This window comes from Mustela putorius, unplaced genomic scaffold (assembly GCF_011764305.1).
Source record: "Mustela putorius furo isolate JIRA1106 unplaced genomic scaffold, ASM1176430v1.1 tig00537335_pilon_pilon_pilon, whole genome shotgun sequence".
NCBI lineage: Eukaryota > Metazoa > Chordata > Mammalia > Carnivora > Mustelidae > Mustela > Mustela putorius.
The window spans coordinates 3,296,149-3,315,216 of NW_025422457.1; the positions used below are offsets into that span (position 1 = coordinate 3,296,149).

The 19,068-nt window shown below is 43.7% G+C and overlaps 1 protein-coding gene across 1 annotated transcript in view; it reads left to right on the top strand.

Annotated features, from left to right (window-relative positions):
• LAMC1 (laminin subunit gamma 1) overlaps nucleotides 1-17,364 on the top strand; it is a 124,040-nt gene extending 106,676 nt beyond the window's left edge. Inside the window, exons 19-28 of the mRNA XM_004767975.3 lie at nucleotides 2,543-2,748; nucleotides 3,171-3,250; nucleotides 4,853-4,990; nucleotides 5,521-5,665; nucleotides 6,778-6,927; nucleotides 7,181-7,295; nucleotides 8,313-8,512; nucleotides 9,818-9,976; nucleotides 12,458-12,557; nucleotides 14,346-17,364. Of these exons, the coding sequence (XP_004768032.3) occupies nucleotides 2,543-2,748; nucleotides 3,171-3,250; nucleotides 4,853-4,990; nucleotides 5,521-5,665; nucleotides 6,778-6,927; nucleotides 7,181-7,295; nucleotides 8,313-8,512; nucleotides 9,818-9,976; nucleotides 12,458-12,557; nucleotides 14,346-14,602 (1,550 nt within the window). The 3' untranslated portion in view covers nucleotides 14,603-17,364. The remainder of the gene's footprint in view (nucleotides 1-2,542; nucleotides 2,749-3,170; nucleotides 3,251-4,852; nucleotides 4,991-5,520; nucleotides 5,666-6,777; nucleotides 6,928-7,180; nucleotides 7,296-8,312; nucleotides 8,513-9,817; nucleotides 9,977-12,457; nucleotides 12,558-14,345) is intronic.
• The last annotated feature ends 1,704 nt before the right edge of the window (nucleotides 17,365-19,068 follow it).

Here is a 19,068-nt window from a genome sequence, read left to right on the forward strand (position 1 = left end):
TGGCTGAGGTCACTTTTTTGGGGGGTGGGACTTTCCATCACCGAGATGAAAGTGTTCACAGACACTCATAGCAGATGTTCATTAACATTAGGATACTTGGGACCACAATGACTGACCTCTTTATTGAGTTTATGAATCTACCCATTAGGAGTTAGGTCTTCCTGTCAGAGTATAGTCAACAAAATTTAAGTATATTCCTTATTTCTGATTGTAGATATCCCTAATATATATATATATATAATTTTGGTTTTATAAAATTATTGAAGTAAAGAAGGGAGTAATGAGATGCATCTGGTTTTGACCAGTTTGTTTAATTTTTATGTGAGTGTCCAGAAATTGTTTTCTAAGGTAAATTTTTAGAAAATGAAAAATAAAATGAGAGGTCAATAGTTTATGTTAACTTCAGTTATGTGTTTGTCTTTTGTGTTGTTGTTACATTTTAAGTTTTAAACATAGATTAAGAAGAATTTAAATGTTTCCTGTTCTGTATAAACAATAGTGGTTTTTTTAGGATGTTCATTTGTTGACAAAAACTTGCGACACACATTTTTCCATTAATGTATTCCCTTGTAACAACAAATTCACATGTGCCTGGCCATATACACTGAAGCATTGAACATGGGGTTATCTTTAAGTGCTGCAGAGTCCATCTGAGAGCTGGGGTCTGGCACGCAGCTCTGGTGCCCACACCAGGAGCACAAGGGAACAGTCCAGAGGCCAGAAAGGGAGGTCAGCCAGCACCATTCCACATCTCGGTCCAGCCCCAGCTGCGTCTAGCCTCCTCCGGCCATAATGACATTTGCTTTCCTCTACCCAGGCAGGTGATTCCGCTGGACAGAAGCTTTGACAAAAGCCATGGGTGTCATACCTCCCCTTGAGCCACTTGAAAGGCGGGAACATAACAGGCTGCTGCTTCTCCTAGCTCGGGGAGCCACCATAGTGAGATGAGGCTTAAAGTCTTCTCCCGATAAGACTTGATTTGTGGAGCTCCTGGCTGACCTTTCTTACTTGGGTTCAAACCAGCCAAGAAGAAGAATATCTTCACAATGATTTATCCTTTCAAACTACCCCTGAGTATTTATTTGTAGTTTAAACTTGTGTTTATTCTACAGCTTTGAAAGGAGATTATATGATGCAATTAGGTTTTGCAATTTGAAGTCATTCGAAGTGATCCTACCAGTTAGGTTATCTGTTCTCTTTTCAGTTCCTGATGTTTCTCTAAAAAGCTGGCCAGAGAGATTGCTATCTGTTACATTCCTGAAGGTCTAAAGGAAGGGGTCTTTTATAACTGCAGTGGCTGCTTATGCTTCCTGAGTCTAAATGATCTTCTACGATTTCAACATTTTTTGGTCTTTTGTTATTTTCTTAAAAATCTTTAGATTATCAAAGAATTGTCTGATCATTCACGCAAGGCCACTGTGTACAGTTAGGCGAGTTTCATACTGCACCAACTTTGCATGTGTATTTGGTGGCCCTGCTTGTCAGATGCTAGTTCCCAAACCTGTATTCATCTTTATTGATCTTAACTTTGACCTCTCATCTTTTTCACTTTCCTTGGAAACTTTAAATGCCAACTCTGAGCATTGCTGAAATACGAACTGATCAATTTTGGATAGGACTTCATGGTTCTTGTATATCATATACCCTCATGACAAGTGAGAATTTTAACGATGACAGAACTATATTTACACGGATATACATTTATCTTTTTATTTTTTTATTAAGACCCTGGTATGAGATTTAAGCTGAATGGGCACAATTAATAAAGAACAATATGGGGGCGCCTGGGTGGCTCAGTGGGTTAAGCCGCTGCCTTCGACTCAGGTCATGATCTCAGGGTCCTGGGATCGAGTCCCGCATTGGGCTCTCTGCTCGGCAGGGAGCCTGCTTCCCTCTCTCTCTCTCTCTGCCTGCCTCTCCATCTACTTGTGATTTCTCTCTGTCAAATAAATAAATCTTAAAAAAAAAAAAAAAAGAACCATTTGAAAAACTAGTCAAAAGCAGAACTCTGTACAAAAGAAATTACCTGCCTCTGCCAGGGGGTTGGACAGGGCAGCAAGAATCTGTATTTAAAATCTGTAGTTTAAAATACAAAATGAATTTAATTTACCTTCACTTTAATTTGCCTTTACTTCAACATTGGTTTGAACCTAGCTTTTTCCCTAGTTTAGTAAAATGTCCAGCTGTCAGGGCTGATAATGCTTTCAGTAACATTGTATTTTTATGATTAAATCTGGCATGTGCTGGAACATCAAAGCTTTCCTTCCTCAGACATTTCTTGAGTGTAAGACTGGGGATGTAGTGGTGTAGTGGTGAGTCCAGTGGGACAGACAGGCACACAACTGGAGGCAGTGCGATAAATTCAACAGTGGGGGTGCTATTGGGCACAGTGAGGACTGACCAGTTCTGCTGATGGGCTTAGGGAAAGCTTATCAGAAAGATCTGTGTTCAGAAGAATAAAGTCGTGCCTCGGATTTCATGTGAAATAGGTACCCCACCCCATCAGATCATTTATGGATTTTCTTCTGCACTGCCATTGCAGATGTGGACCAGAATTTGATGGACCGCCTCCAGAGAGTGAATAACACCTTATCCAGCCAAATTAGCCGTTTACAGAATATCCGCAATACCATTGAAGAGACTGGGAACTTGGCTGAGCAAGCCCGTGCCAGGGTAGAGAGCACAGAGCAGCTGATTGAAATCGCGACCCAAGAACTTGAGAAAGCAAAGATTGCTGTTGCCAATGTGGTGAGTGAGAAGGTCTGAGGCTGGGGCGCAGGAGTCCCCTGGTAATTTGTAGCAAGCCTTACTGTCAGCTGAATGGTTCAGCGAAACTGATTCTTTATGTCTTTTTGGCTCTAAGCGTGGAGCCAGAAAGCCACGTTGCTCAACGTTGTCATTAAATAGTTTATCACGAACGGGATAAAAACCAAAGGACATTTGGGTCCTTTCTCTAGCTTTGTTCCTCCTATGGCACTAGTCAACTTAAACTTCCGTTCTCCTTTGGTGAAAATAGAAATCATAATCTGTAGCCAAGGATGCTGATCTTAATGAAAAATCTTTGAATTAATGAGTCATCCTTTTTACTAATAGAAATTTGGTTTTGACACTTGCTTTATTAAATTTAAATAGTTCAGTTCTTTAAGATTAGTGCTTCTTTTCCAATTCAGTCAATCACTCAGCCGGAGTCTACAGGGGACCCAAACAACATGACTCTTTTGGCAGAAGAGGCACGAAAGCTTGCTGAACGGTAAGTTCCAGATCCCTGTGTCTTAATGGTTAAATTATAACTGTCCTTACAGTGTGGACGTGTTGTCCCCTCCTTCACCCACAGACACTTTTCACACATAACCCACTTTTGCAAAGTTGGCTCTTTTCTGGAATGTTATTGGCTGTGTGTACTCTTGCCTCTCCTTTGAAATTAGAATATTGACTCTGAATATTTGAACATGATGCTTTGGAGGGAAACTATATTTACACATCTCAAAGAAAACTATAACATTTTTAGATTTTAAAATTTTAAAACCTTAAAGTGATAACTAAGAAGCACAGTTGAATTTAGTTATTTTTTTTTGGTTTTTAAAATTAATTTTTAACAAAAACGTTTAACTCCCAGATTTTAAAAGAGAACACTTACTAACCCATAGTACCTTTGGAAAGTCAGCCCTAGAAAATAGACCATTTCACTCCTCATTTTTTTGGAGACTTTTTTAAATTATTAAGTTTAAGATAGTTCCTTAGGAAAAACTCAAGTTGTAGGAGAGTATGAAATTGAAAAAAATTGTTGAAGTAGTTGCTAGAATGTAGGCTTCATGAAGGGCAGGTGTTTTTGTGTGTCTCATTCACTGCTAAAGTTCTGATACCTAAAATGACGTCTGGGACATAGTAAGTACACAGTCACTGTTTGTTGAATGAATTGCAGAGCAGCTAGTAGACCTCATGGGTACGAGGGCTTACCCTCGTGGGTAAGCCCGACATTAGAATTTTAGCCTCATTGTTCAGAGCAATTACTTTGGCTTCTTGCTTTAACTGTGTGCTCTCTTTCTCTTCTTTGTAAATGTAAATGTGTGAGCTGTGTCATTTAGATCATAGAACATGGACAGTTTCATAGCTGGATCTTCTGATTAAAAGAAGCTAGCTGAAAACATATGGAAAATTCCCAAGGAAATCAGGTCTTGAAAATAAAATTATTTTGGTGTCTTTCATAGAGGAATTTTGAAAGAAACCTTAGCCTACCGAAAAGGAATGGCCATATACGGGAGTGTGACACTGTAATATGAAGTTTTAGAGCTGTCCTATGAAGTTTTAGCCATTCCGCAGCTGAAATCTGCTTTATTTGGCTGGATTCCCTGTTAACATGTTGCTTTCCACTTGGTGTTGGGTTACTTTTCCTTGCCAGTAATTGGGTTCCATATGAGAAGTCTGAGCAGTTGGAGGCTGTCTCAAGACTATGTAGTAACTGAACCAGAGTAGGGATCAAACATTAGGTCTGGGACTCGTGTTTAAGTCTAGATGAGTTCTTGCCAGCACACATGGTTTCACAGATCAATTATTCTTAAAGGATTTTATTTAGAAGCAATTTTTGGAAGAAATGTAGACATTTGCCCCTATAAACTTTATAGGAAAATGTCATTTGGAAAATACCATTTTTTCAGATTGTAGAATGCTGTTGTAAACTTAGCCCCACTGAAATGGTTGCAGAGTTTCAAATTTATAAGAATTTTTCTATATTTATAGGGCTCTGTCCACATTAGTAAATGTATATATAATAAGGTGAGCATTACCTGAATTCTGCTTTTTTCCCTATTAAGTTGTTCTGTTTCATGGTTTATTTTTCTTTTACATTATACAGCCATAAACAAGAAGCTGATGACATCGTACGTGTGGCGAAGACAGCTAATGATACATCAACTGAGGCCTATAATCTGCTTCTGAGAACACTGGCGGGAGAAAATCAAACAGCACTTGAGATTGAAGAGCTTAATAGAAAGTGAGTGTCATTTAAAAGTGGCTTATGGCCCTTCAGTTGTGCTTGTAAGTAGAACCAGTTCCATGAAAAATTAAATGCCGGTGGATTCAGAGCGTGCATCCACGCAGGAAGATCTCTTTCATTAATGATACTTTTGAAATGGTGCAGTGGTTGGGGCAGGGACTATAGAGCCGCAGAGGTTTTATTTGTTCCAATTTCTGTAACTACAGAGAAAGGTAACAAGACTAACTGTGATCCTTAAATTTCTGCATCAAGGAAAAAAGGAGAGAGAAAGTATCCTAGAGTCAATAGAGAAAATATACCTGAGCTACAAGTATTGAGAAGGTGCCCCAAAAAAGAAATAGGTGGTAAACCATGTGGTATAAATAGAAGTGACCAGATGAAATCTAAAGTTAAGCTGTGTTGGTATTAAATAACATTTTCTTTGAAGTTTCGGAAATTCTGTTGCAGGGATTTGAAGCAGAAAGAGTGTGGTTAACGTTAAGATGCCAAAAGCAACTAAGTTTTTCGTTAAATCTTTTGCTCCTTAGGTACGAACAAGCGAAGAACATGTCACAGGATCTGGAGAAGCAAGCTGCCCGGGTACACGAGGAGGCCAAGAGGGCTGGAGATAAGGCGGTGGAGATCTATGCCAGTGTTGCTCAGCTGACACCCGTGGACTCGGAAGCCCTGGAGGTATGGGCTGGATGACCTGTGTGCACAGGGGTCGGCTGCCTCTGCTGTCACCCGTCCAGAGCACGCAGCCTCAGCCCCCCCAGACACACACACACGCACACACCTCGTACCCCCCCTACACCCTCAGGCTGGGTAAGAGCTATTCTGACTGCCCTACCACTGTCACTGTCACGGACCTCCTCTGTCCTCCAGCTCACTCACTGGTAGTGTCAAGTTCTGCTTCAGGTATGTTCACTTCCTGAGGTCAAGAAGCCCGTGATTATAGAGATTAAACAGCAAGGACTACTTCAGTGATAGGAATAATCACTCCTAAGTCTTTAATATAAATCCGGATTATTATATATTTGTGTCTGTTAGAACAGAGTACACCCAGACCCTTATGCCCAGGCACGCTTTGGTTGAGAACAAGAGAGAAATAGAAGAAAATGGTTTAAATGAAAGAACTACATCAGGATGCTGTCAGGCAGCTACATCAGGATGCTGTCAGGCAGCTACATCAGGACGCTCTCAGGCAGCTAGAGAATCACTAGGGGTTGTGGTAGGATTTGATTACATCTGTACTCGGCTCTTGAATCCTCATTCCAGACTCTGTATAAATGCTCTATTTTTCACATTGAATTTGAAGTTTAATAAGTTTACTTTTTATGTTGGAGGCATTGACGTGGTTTTCTTACCGTCAGGCTTCCGTTCGTTCTCTTCAGACAAGTACGTTCCGTCTGATCTCGCATGTTTGAAGTTTGAGAACAGGCAAAACTAATTGGTGATAAAAGCCAGACCAGGGGCAGCTGCATTGTTGAAAAGATAGGTGTGGAAATTAACTGGAAAGAGATACAGGGGAATTTCCTGGGGTGGAAATATCCCGTGTCTTGTTTGGGGTGTTGGTTACACAGGTCAGAATATTTGTCAAAACTCATCTCACTAAGTGCTCTGCATTCTACTGTGTGTAGAGTATATTTCAATTTAAAAAAAAAAAAAGTCCATGAAATCTTGACCTGTGCTGTTCTTTTCAAGATATCTCTGAGTGTTAAGTGTTAAACACAGTTACTAAGCCTACCTTTTCATCAGGGTCATTGTTTTGTCTACAAGGTCAAAACCTTACTTGCTTTTCACAGAGTGAGGCAAATAAAATCAAGAAGGAAGCGGAGGATCTGGACCGTCTAATTGACCAGAAATTAAAAGATTATGAGGACCTCAGAGAGGACATGAGAGGGAAGGAACTTGAAGTCAAGAAGCTTCTGGAGAAAGGAAAGACTGAACAGCAGGTTGGTCTGATTAGCAGGTGGCTTCATCTCTTGAGGCCAGCTCTGGAACTGTGCCAGCGTGAGCTGTGTCTGTGACGTGACCCAGCACAGGGGCCCCCAGCCCTCAGGAATTCAGAGGCAAAACTTGTGTGGGAAGCCCTGGCTTGGCTGCCCCAATGTGGCAGCTGGCAAGGTGGGAGGTGTCTGGTCTGGTAGGAGGAAGAAGGGAGTCACCTTGGCGGGTGTGTCCTCTGATCCTGCCATGTGTTTGCAGACTGCTGACCAGCTCCTAGCCCGGGCAGATGCCGCCAAGGCTCTTGCAGAAGAAGCTGCCAAAAAGGGACGAAATACGTTACAAGAAGCCAATGACATCCTCAACAACCTGAGGGGTATGAAAGACTCACATAGTAGTGTCAGTTTCTTGGTTTTCTTCACTAAGGCCATTTCCTTTTTTTTTTTTTTTTAATTTTTACCATGAGATTCTCAAAATATACACCGTATGAAAGGTGAGAGTATAACAGATCCCCTAAATCGATCATCCAGTTCAACAGGGAATGATTTTTACTACATTAACTCATTAATTTCATCCCCACAACATCCACCCTACTTTTTTTTATACTGAGGAATTTCAAAGAAATATCCAAGAGCTCATGTCATTTTACCCCTTTGTACCTCAGTATGAAAATAAAACCAAAAACAAGGAAATTTTCTGATATTAGAATAACTCATGTTATCAAGATATGCCTGTTTAGCTGGTTCGTTTTGGTAAACGGAGATTATTTTTAATTTTCTCTGCCAGTAGCATCTCAATCTTTGTGCCTTCTGTCCTCATCCAAAAGAAAAAAGAAATGTGCTCAATTCACTGGCAGGTCCTGGACTTGTCTCTGCTAAAATAGCCCGTAGGGTCTATAAACATGGAAGCTTTCCAAGATAGCAGTTGGCTATATGGGCTCTGGTATCAGTGGGATTGGGTGAGGATCCCTGATCCACCTCGTACTTCTGTGACTCCTTGGGGGAAAATTATCTCCCTCTTTAACCTCCAGTTCTCATGTGTAAAAATGATCCAGTGCCTGCCTCACAGGCATATAAAAAAGCTCTTTACTCAGTAGCTAACACATTATTTAGTGAACACTAAATAAACTGCAGCTTTTAATACTGGTTGCCGTGCAGTAACGGCAGACTTACTGCTTTGCACGAAAATAAACTTCGTTCCCGAAACGAGTTCTTCATAGGAATCCATGAAGCTGGGCACTTCGTCCTTCAAGGCCGTCGGTGCTGTTTTTCGTTTTCCTCTCCTGACGGTCCTTGTTCGTAAGACATAATCGCGCTGCAGCTCCCTAAAGGGTTCCCTTCCGGCTGGCCGCGAGTCGGGTTCACACGCGTTCCCTGAACTGGCTTTATTTTAGATTTCGATCAGCGAGTGAACGATAACAAGACTGCTGCGGAGGAGGCTTTAAGGAGAATCCCTGCCATCAACCAGACGATAATGGAAGCCAACGAGAAGACGAGGGAGGCCCAGCTGGCGCTGGGCAATGCAGCCGCGGACGCCACCGAGGCCAAGAGCAAGGCCCACGAGGCGGAGAGGATCGCCAGCGCCGTCCAGAAGGTGTGCACTTGGCCCTTCTCCCCAGCAGTCTGTGTCCCTGTGTTCCTCTAGTCCTCTTCTGGTTTCTTTCCAGATCCCTAAAAGCCCTTGCAGGCTTCTTCCTCAACTCCAGTAAGATTATCTTAAACTGTCTTTATTCATTTTTTACTGGGAAGTTAGAGTAGTTAAGTACGTTGACTGAAGAGGGAGAGTCATTGAAATCATTGAAAGGGCCCTTGAACGTTTCTGCTGTTGTCTCAACGGCAGGGTCCACGTGGTGAGGAGGGGGATGGCTGCGTGGGCCCGTGGCGTGCCCTGCATGAAAAAACCACACTCTCCTCAGATAAACACAGTTCTCTGACATGGACAGCTATTTTTTTCCAATCTTGTGTAGAGTTCCAGGTCCGTAAAACTCTCGGGCCCCTCTTTCGAGCATATTTTATATCTGAGCCCTATCTTATTAGCTGCCACTGCTAGGATTCTTTCTACTCATCTCTTTTTCTCCCTTTTTTTTTTTTTTAAAAAGGTTTTATTTATTTATTGGAGAGGGAGACAGAGCATGAGCGTGGAAGGGGCAGAGGGAGAGGCAGACTCCCCAATGAGCATGGATTCTAACATAAGGCTCCATCCCAGGACCCTGACATCGTGACCTGATGCTTTAGCCAGCCAAGCCGCCCAAGTATCGTCCCCTTTCTACGATCATCTTAAGGAATAATTTCTTTAAGCTGGCCTTTTCTTATTTAAAGGAATAAATCTGTTTATTTTATTTAAAGGACAGATTGGAACAGATTCTCAAAATAATGTGTTTGAGAATAATAAACATTTTTTAGTTTGCTTAGAACAAGTTGGTTTTAGGATTAATTATATTTTATAAAACACTCCTACATCAGGATCACGGTCTTTTTGTACCTTGTGATGAACGACCAAGTAGAACAAGGCTACTGCATTTGAGGTGAGAATGTATCCAGGGTCTAACCTGGATGATGTGGTGGGAAGTCTAAGTGTTCTATTTGCTAGCCGTGTGACCTCAACTAAAAACAGCAGTGATAGAACAAGAAGTATTAAGGACAAATAAGAGGAAAGAAATGGAAGTGTTTTATAAAATATAAAATGCTGTTATGTTAGGCGGTAACGCTAGCTTTTCTTTCCTTCCTGTTCTTTGAAACCCAAATAAATGATACTCTAAGTCGGCATATACTGTCATTTCCTGCCCTGTTCTTTCTGGGTTATATTTTCGAACCATTGTACAGATTATAAAAGGTGTGGGAATGTAGCTTAGAAAGAGGAAAGCTTTTCTTCATTAGTTGTTCTTTATTGTGTGCCTAGAACGCTACGAGCACCAAGGCAGAAGCCGAAAGGACTTTTGCAGAAGTTACAGACCTGGATAACGAAGTAAACACTATGTTGAAACAACTACAGGAAGCAGAAAAGGAGCTGAAGAAAAAACAGGAGGACGCTGACCAGGATATGATGATGGCAGGGATGGTAAGCAGTTTGGGCCTGTTCGCTCGTGGGCAGAAAGTGGAGGGTGTTTAATGACAACAGTCTCTCCGTCTTGTTAAGAAGAGTCTCTTTCACGTTGACTTCTGATTTTCATTGTGTTTTCTGGCCAAGAATCGGGTTAGTAACTTACATAGAGCACAAAGAATTTGGATCTCTTGTGGGGTTATTGCACAATTGTCCTGTCCCAAAGCTTCTCTCCATTAAAAGCAAAACATTCTTTTTTACACATTGAAGTTTTAGGACATTGAAAAGTATGTAGTTGTGTTTTTGGATGGGTGATTCATACATGGTATAAAACCAGAAAGAAATAAAAAGGAATACAATGAAAAGTTAGTGAATTTCCTTCCTGCTCTTGTTATGCCAGCAACTTACTTTCTCGAGACAAAGACCAGTTTCTTGTGTTTCATTTTTGATGATGACAAAAACATACCAAACTTCTATCTAACTTAAATTTTTTTTTTTTACCTTTTGTGATGATGTGTATACACAACACTGTTGGTGACAAAACTGACTGAGGAATGCATGGCCCAAGAAAGGACAAGGGTGCATTTTCCAGTTGTATGCTATATGTTGCTTTCAAAGTGGAAACAGCACTTTGCAGTTCAGTCTGATTACAGTCACCGTAATGACCTTGTTTAATTGTCCACTTGCAGCCCAAGCAAGGGACCCTTTTCCCACTCTTGCAGAAAAACAGGCCTTTTACTCTGGCTGATTTTCACCTTGGGACAGGAAGGAGAAATACTAACCCTGCTGATCTAGGTAGAGAAGACTCTAGGAAAGTGGTCACAGGAAGCACCCTCGGGCAAACACTTTATTTTAGTTCGCTTTTTTGGGTTTTGTTTCGGACGGTCTCGATTTTCTATAGCCAGGGATGGCTCAGAAAGAAATGCTCATATAGGAAAAAATACGCATTTCTCGTATGTGCTGAGGGTCTCTGCATTTCGTTATTTGTTTTTGTTTTTTTTTTTAAGATTTTATTTATTTATTTGACAGAGATCAAGTAGGCAGAGAGGCAGACAGGGAGAGAGGGGGGAAGCAGGCTCCCTGCTGAGCAGAGAGCCCAGTGCAGGGCTCGATCCCAGGACCCTGAGATCATGACCTGAGCCAAAGGCAGAGGCTTAACTTTCTGAGCCACCCAGGCACCCCTGCATTTCGTTTTTAATATGGTTTTTAATATGGTGGGTTTAGAGCCTGTGCAAAGGAGGAAAAGGCTATGTTCTTGATGAGCTTCGGAAAAGAGGGTATGGATTCCACTGAGAGGGTGGAAAAGCGTCCATTTTTGTTCTTTCTGGTAAATAACTTCTGACGAACACAAAGCAGCCTCATGCACCCTTCCCATGTGTCTGGACGTTAGTCCTGAAGGCACGGCACCGAGCCCATGTTGTTTGAGTCTGTCACATCACTTCTTTTGTCAGAAGAGTAAAGGCTGATGGTTGTCCTGGAAGAGGAGGCTGGAGCCCGCGGGTTGCACGCAGTAGCATCGCTCTCTGCCGCCCATGGCGAAGCCACTCAGCCTCTCCCAGGACGCACAGAAAAGCCTGTCAGGGCTCAGTGAGACTGGCTGCAACTTCCGCGGAGATCCAGCGTTCATTTGGGAAGGTTTTTTTTTCCCCTCACACATTTCCTTTTTTTAAAATCTTACATTGTTTCTATCCAAAAATGCTGCAGTGTCTTGAGCCAAAAACTGGGGAAAACAATTCTGTGGTGAGGAGCTCAAAGCCGCTCACTTCTATCCTGACCTGGTTTATTTGTGAGAGCATCTGTTTTCTGATATTCAGACACTTCCTCTTCCATTGTCATTTCCTGTGACTCACATACAGGGTATTTGTTCAGGTTTTATGGAATTTTCCCAAATACATTTGCCTTTGGTTGATTTACAAAATGTAAACTGTATCCCCCGGGTTTGTGTGTGTGTGCGTGTGCACTCACAGGGGGAGGGGTGCTACAAAGGTGTCCCTTGATTACAAACTTTTGCTGAGAATAGGGCATTTCCAATAATCAAGTCTCTAAGAGTGTCCTGAAGGACATGTTTTGGTTCTAAAACGTCATTTTTATGCTTGTCCTTAAAAATCCCTTGTTTCTGCTTGATGAATTTGGTCACGAATCCACTTCCATGTGTTCTTGAGTGAGAAAGTGAGAAAAGTAGATGATATTCACCTTGTTGAAATATACAGTCAGCGTAGATATGCAGACTACCTATTCGTGGCTGTTCTATGAATTAAAAATAGCAACATTTCACCACGAAGATATACCAAAAGACACCCCCCCACCCCTCAAAAAAAAAAAAAAAAGCCAAAACCAAACCAAGCCCCATACAATGAGAGACTGTAATTTCACGAGTCAGGAAAGAGGAAGCCTGTGAAAATTGGACTTGCTGGCTGATTGGGGGGAAAAAATCTCAGGAACATGAGCACATGCCGTCAGAACTGTTGGCATCTATCATCTGTCCTTTTCCCGGTACAGGCTTCGCAGGCTGCTCAGGAAGCCGAGATCAATGCCAGAAAGGCCAAAAACTCCGTTACCAGCCTCCTCCACCTGATCAACGAGCTCCTGGAGCAGCTGGGTAAGTGGCCGTAGAGTCACTGCGGGCGGCCTCCGGATTCTTGGTGCTGCTGCTGGGGTTCGATACACTCAACACAAAAGCAGATGCTACAGTGTGACCATTGTGTGAACTGAGTCAGGGCTCAAGGTTGTATTAATTCAGCAAGAACTTACAAGGTCCTTCCGTGGCATGTGATCTGAGTCCTGGAATCTGACCACAGTCCAGGAACTCTGAGGTGGCTCGCTTGCGGCCGATGTTTAAGATAGATGAGCGGTGACTGTTCTTAGTTCGTCCTGCTGGCAGGGCATCTTTCCAGGGTTTGAAGTCAAGGATTTCAGCGGGAGCGTGGGAGAGCACTTGATACTGTAGATGACTTCCCTGCCTGGAATGCTGCTCATTTGCTCATTAAAAGGAGAATCTGATGAGGTGATGGCTTGTCAAAAAGAGAATAAGCTTGATTTTTCAAGGAAAGGCAAGGATGCTGAAATGCTCTTTTAATCCAGTGTGATGGGGAGCAGGCTTCGTCACAAGACAGATTTTGTCGCAGCCGCCATTACAAAGTGGTGGCACTGCAGCCTGACAGCCTCAGGGCAAGGCATTCTGCTTTAGCCTTGAAGGTTTGGTCAGTGTTTTTTTTTTTTTTTTTTATCAGAGAGAGAGGGGGGGAGAGAGCGAGCACAGGCAGACAGAATGGCAGGCAGAGGCAGAGGGAGAAGCAGGCTCCCTGCGGAGCAAGGAGCCCGATGTGGGACTCGATCCCAGGACGCTGGGATCATGACCTGAGCCGAAGGCAGCTGCTTAACCAACTGAGCCACCCAGGCGCCCCTTGTTTGGGGTTTTTTGTTTGGTTGGTTGGTTGGTTTGGTTTGTTTTGTTTGGAGGGTGGGAGAGGGTGTATTTTTTATCTGTCTCAAATATCAAGAATAATAAATTATGTGCTGTAAGATGGGTTTTAAAATGAAAGGAGCTAGAAGATACAGCTTTTTGTGCCAGAAAGAGCTGAATTTTAAAGTTAGTTGGCTTGGGTTGGAGTCTTTATTTCGTAGGCTTGTAAACTGTGCAAACTTGGGCAAATTACTTAACATCTGAGAATCACTGGCGGAATATGGTCTTGTGAGAATTTTACCAAGTACAGTATGCATAAAGTCTTGAGCACTGTATGGCCATCTGCTTTCATTAATTATGGAAACAGTCCTTTCCAGGAGAACCCCCTTTTCTTGCTAATTTTAAAGTGAAGCTTTTGCTGGAATTGTTTCAACATTTTCATCCTTGGCCATTTTCCATAGGACGGCTCCAAATAGTGTCTAACTCCTAAAGGCAGGACAGAACTCCCCAGAACTAACTCAGACTCCCTGGAAGCTAAAGAGCCAAAGGCTTAGCATTCTAGCCTGAAGATTTTTATGTTCAGTAGATGGCATTGAAATGACATACAGTTTACATATATGAACATGAAAATGGTATTATGTTACCAGATGACCTTCAAACCCACAGGTGAGGCTTAAGACCTCAAGCACAGCAGCTGTGTATTTAGACATTTCACAAAAACTGTTTACTCAGACAAAACACCAGCCCAGTATCCATTATATGCTCTGACCTGTCCTTGCTGAGTTAGTTCTGCGTTTGTACGTGCTCTGCATTGTTCATGCCCTTACGTGCCATGAACGGTCTACAAGTCCCCTTTGCAGGCCACCATGGCATAGTGGCAACTGCTGGCTCTGTTTATACGAGAGACTAGTGCAAGTGCTAGCGGAGTGATGTAATTCGTACTGAAAGCATCTGTTTCCTCCTGTGTCCTTTCTGACTCTACAGGGCAGCTGGACACGGTAGATCTGAATAAGCTCAATGAGATCGAAGGCACCTTGAACAAAGCCAAAGATGAAATGAGAGTCAGCGATCTCGACCGGAAAGTGTCTGATCTGGAGAGCGAGGCCAGGAAGCAAGAGGCCGCCATCATGGACTATAACAGAGATATCGAGGAGATCATGAAGGACATTCGCAACCTGGAAGACATCAAGAAGACCTTACCGTCTGGCTGCTTCAACACCCCGTCCATCGAAAAGCCCTAGCGCCATCTTTCAGGGCTGGAAGGCAGCACCCCGCAACCGGGGAGCTCTCGTGAGGCCACAGAGTGCCTTAACACAAAGATTACATTTTTTTCAGACCCCCACTTCTCTGCTGCTCTCCACCACTGTCCTTTTGAACCAGGAAAATTCACAAAGCTTAAAGAGAAGCAAGTCAGACATCACGAATCGGGAACAAAGGGTTTTATCTGATAGTCTCTCTTCCACGGAAGGCGCTCCCTTACCCACACTTTCCCTTCTGAGTCGCATGAGGACGTGGCGTCTTACATTATCATACGGTGGTGTAAATACTTCGTGGGAACCATTGTCTGCCGGGGCTGAGCAAGGAGCCCTCCCCTTTCTCCCTGATACCAACAGAACCTCCTCAGTCTTAGTACTCTTGTTTCTATGAAGGAAAAGTTTGGCTACAAGTAGTAGCATTGTGATGGCCAGTATATCCAATCTATCGAGAAAGAAAGTGCACCTACATCTACTTACCCCTCCTCCTTTTACGCAAAAGGAAATAAACATCCTGTGCCAAAGGTATTGGTCACTTAGAATGTCAGGAGCCATCGTCAGTTGTTTTAGCTGTTTTGAGAATAGGACACTGAGCCATCCATGGGTAAGGATGCAATTGTTCCTGACAGTCTCCGGGAGAACGAGGCTGCGGAAGTAGGCGGAACGTTTTCTCATATGTTCATAGTTGACTAGGAAGATAACACTTTTTTCAGATCTTTGGGCAGCTGATAAATCTGGATGGGCAGCTCGCACTCACCAATAGACATCTTCTGATATTCCTAGAAATGGAATTTATACAGAAGAAATAGGGATATGATAACCACTAAGTTTTGTTTTTGTTTTTGTTTTCCCAAAATCAAACTAATTCCTAGAGCTTTTTTTTAGTGTGTTAGTCTTGGAACTAGTGCTGGTATCCGGTAGAGAGCAGTTGGTCCCTAAGATCTTGACAAACCAACAAGAAACAAGCCGCCTTATCCTGGTCTTTCCTAGCAAAGGGATAAAACTGAGATGCAGCTTGTACGGTCAGGATCCCGTATATCCATTTTTCTTCCATTGGGGAGAGATGACACTTTTGACCCTTATGCTCAATTATCTTCTGATGTTCCCATCTTCTAGGATCCCGCTACACACCTAGTCTGCCGACTCCTGGTGGCAACCCCTTGCACTCCGTCTTCCACACAGCTGCCAGCACCATCTAGTTCCTGCACTTTGTGACCCAGACTCACTCGACACCTTCCCTCTCGGTGCAGAGGGAGGCCCCGTAGGTGGAGTTGCCTAGCTAGCTTCTCGGCTTCGGATCCTCAGGTCTGTGGTTCTCTCTCAAGACCACGGCGTGAAGATTCCCCTGCCACACAACCCCTTCCTCCTCCCAACCCACCTTCGAGAAACATATATAGCCTTTAACACTATGCAACTTTGTACTTTGCGTAGCGGGGGGAAAGAAACTATTATCTGACACACTGGTGCTATTAATTATTTCAAATTTATATTTTTGTGTGAATTTTTTTTTTGTTTATCATGATTATAGAGTAAGGAATTTATGTAAATATACTTGGTCCTATTTCTAGAATGGCACTGTCTGTTCACTTTTTCACCCTGTTCTTCCCCGACACTGGCACAGCGTGTCTGTAGACCTCCTTCCCTTCCGTCTGCGGGTCTTCCCTCGGCGTCTGTCTCCCGCACTTGGCCCTTCACCTCGCGTCCGGGACGTGTTCATTTTCTAGCGCGAGTGCCGACCCGCTTTCCCTCCACACACGGCCGCTCCGCGGGGTGCCTCCTACCCTCCTCCAGTGCCGGCCCGGGACCCGAAACTGCGGCCCGATGTTCCCCAGGCCCGCTCCCGCGCAGGTGGTGGCGAGATCTGAGCGCATTTTGCTGAATGGCATCTTCAGCATCAATGTGGGTCTAACCGGGAATGAGCTGCAGAGGCCCTTTCCCACGGTGGGAGCTGGACGGGCCCGTTGGAGGGGGGGAGTGTGTGACCGCTGAGCGCTCAGAGGGCCTCAGGGATGGTGGACAGACAGGTGGAGTGGCAGCGGCCGAGCAGCCGGGTTCACCCCTTGCCGCCTCCTGGCGTACCAGAGTCGGCTCCAAAGGCTTTGACTTGGCACACCCTGGCTTTCTCTCGGCTGCTTCTCTCAGGCCTCTTCTGTTGCCAAGTTTTCACATCAGCATCTCCTAGCTGGTTCCTCATGTTAAGTGGCCACCTCCTAGCAGAGACATTCTGTTCAAGGTTGCGGGACAAGGACCGTAGATCAACTGCCAGGACAGTTTCCCTCTAGCCCGGGGGTCAGCCTCACACCAGTCAGTCTTAGGCTGCAGTGAAATCTGGAGTGTTTTGTTTTGTTGCTTTTCTCCTTCTCCATCTGTGTAGTATATTTTTAAACAGAATTTTATTTTTAAAATAAAATCTCTTTATAAGACAATACCTGCATTACACTCCTGCAATATACATTATTTTATTGTATAGTTCTAGTTACCTGTATTTTATGTAACGAAACCGACAGGGCGGCTGCTGCAGAATGCTGTGTGTCGTGGCGGGGGCGGGGCGTCCAGCTGTGCCCTGGGATTCTTCCTTGTAACCCCAACGGTGGCCCTTTGGTATGTGCCTTCACTCTAGCTGTTTGCCTTAATCTCTACAGTCTTGCTCTCCAGGGTGGTGAATAAAATGCAACACTTGGCATTTTTTTATGTTAAAAAAAAAAACAGTATTTTATTTATAATAAAATCTGAATATTTGTAACCCTTTATATTTGGTGTGGCCTGAGTGTGGTACTGAGGACAGAGGATGTTTTGAAAGGTATGAAGAGAAAGCTGCTCATAATACCTTCTTTGGATGACTTACTTTCTTGAGAACAGTCCCGTATGTGTGCAGGTTACATGCTCTACATGTGTGTTTATATTTGTATGTACATATATGTGTGTATGTATTATATATACAAATAACACACACACACACATATATATATATTTTTTTTTCTTTTCCCTTCTCAGATGGGGCTACTTTGGTCTGGTCCAGAGGCAGGTAGACTTTTTTCTGTAAAGAGCTAGACTGTACATACTGTAGGCTTCGCAGGCCCTACGGTCTCTGTTACACCGACTTCACTTCTGCGGCATGACAACAGCCCAGACTATGGGTAAACCAACGAGTGTGGCTGCGGTCCAACACGGCTGTTTACAAAGACAGGCGCAGGCCCGAGGGCTGCCATGTACCCGACCCCTTGGGGTGTGATAAATGCCTGCTTAATGACACCAGAAGACTATTTTAAAATCACCTGGGCTGCTTCAAGTAGCAGCTGTATGTAAAAAGTTGTCTTTCTACCTTTAACTATGCCCATAACTTCAGCTAAAGGGGGTCTCTTCAGGTGATGAAAACCACTCTCAGTGTAAGGGAATAGAAGTAAGTGACGTGCTGAGCCGGCGGGCCCATTAGCTCATCGTGCCTCTCCCCACCCAGAGGGTTAGGGTTAGGGTTAGGCTGGAGTGACCTGAGGCCAGATGAAGCGTTGCGGGTACAGAAACAGCTTCGGTTTCCTCCTCAGTGCTCGGTTCATGGCCATGAGTCCCTGCGGATGACCTGCCACCTTCCCGGTCTTCTAAATCCTTGTGACTATGATGACACCTGGGAAAAACCTGAACTCCTCTCGATTGGACTTGCTCGGAGAGAGCTTTAGAGGGCACCAGTTCCTAGCTTTCACACATACCCTGTTCTTAAGCCGTCTATAGGACCTGACTGCCAGGCAAAGACATCTCTCTAGTTAAAGTAGTGAGTGGGATTTTAAAAATTTGCTCCTATTCCTTTTGTTAGTTTAGGGTTAGCAGTTTCTCCAAAGTTGGTATCGGCATAATCTGGTTCAAAATATCCCCAAAGATTTACTGCTTAAAGTAAGCCCCCGATAAATCTAAATTCACCAGCCCCACATCACCAAGCTCAAAATGGAATGGCTGCAGAGGATTTCTGCACCCGGGAGAACCACCAAGTAGAAAGGCAGATGGTACCTGCTTTGTAGGGTGAGGAAGGACCCATTCCAGGGAACATTTCACATCTCCCCAGGGGACCAGAAACAAGACAGTTGTACATAGCAGGTAATTTTGACTGTTCACACTAAGCGGGGTTAAATGAAGGAGATACTAATCATTGAACTGAAAAATAAGAAACTTCCTAGTCAATAATCTATCAGAGGCTCCAGAAGCATGGAAACCTGGTTTCAGAAGTTATCAGCTCGAGTGCCTTCTACGCAAATGATATTATAAACAAATTAATTATATGCGGGGTACCTGGGTGGCTCAGTCGGACACTTTCGGCTCAGGTCATGGTCTCAGGGTCCTTAGCCCCACTTCAGGCTCCCTGCTCAGTGGGGGGTCTGCTCCCTCTGCCCCCACCTACTCATACTGTCTCTCTCTCAGCTAGGTGAATAAAATGTTTTTTTAAAAAATTATGATATGCTCAAGAA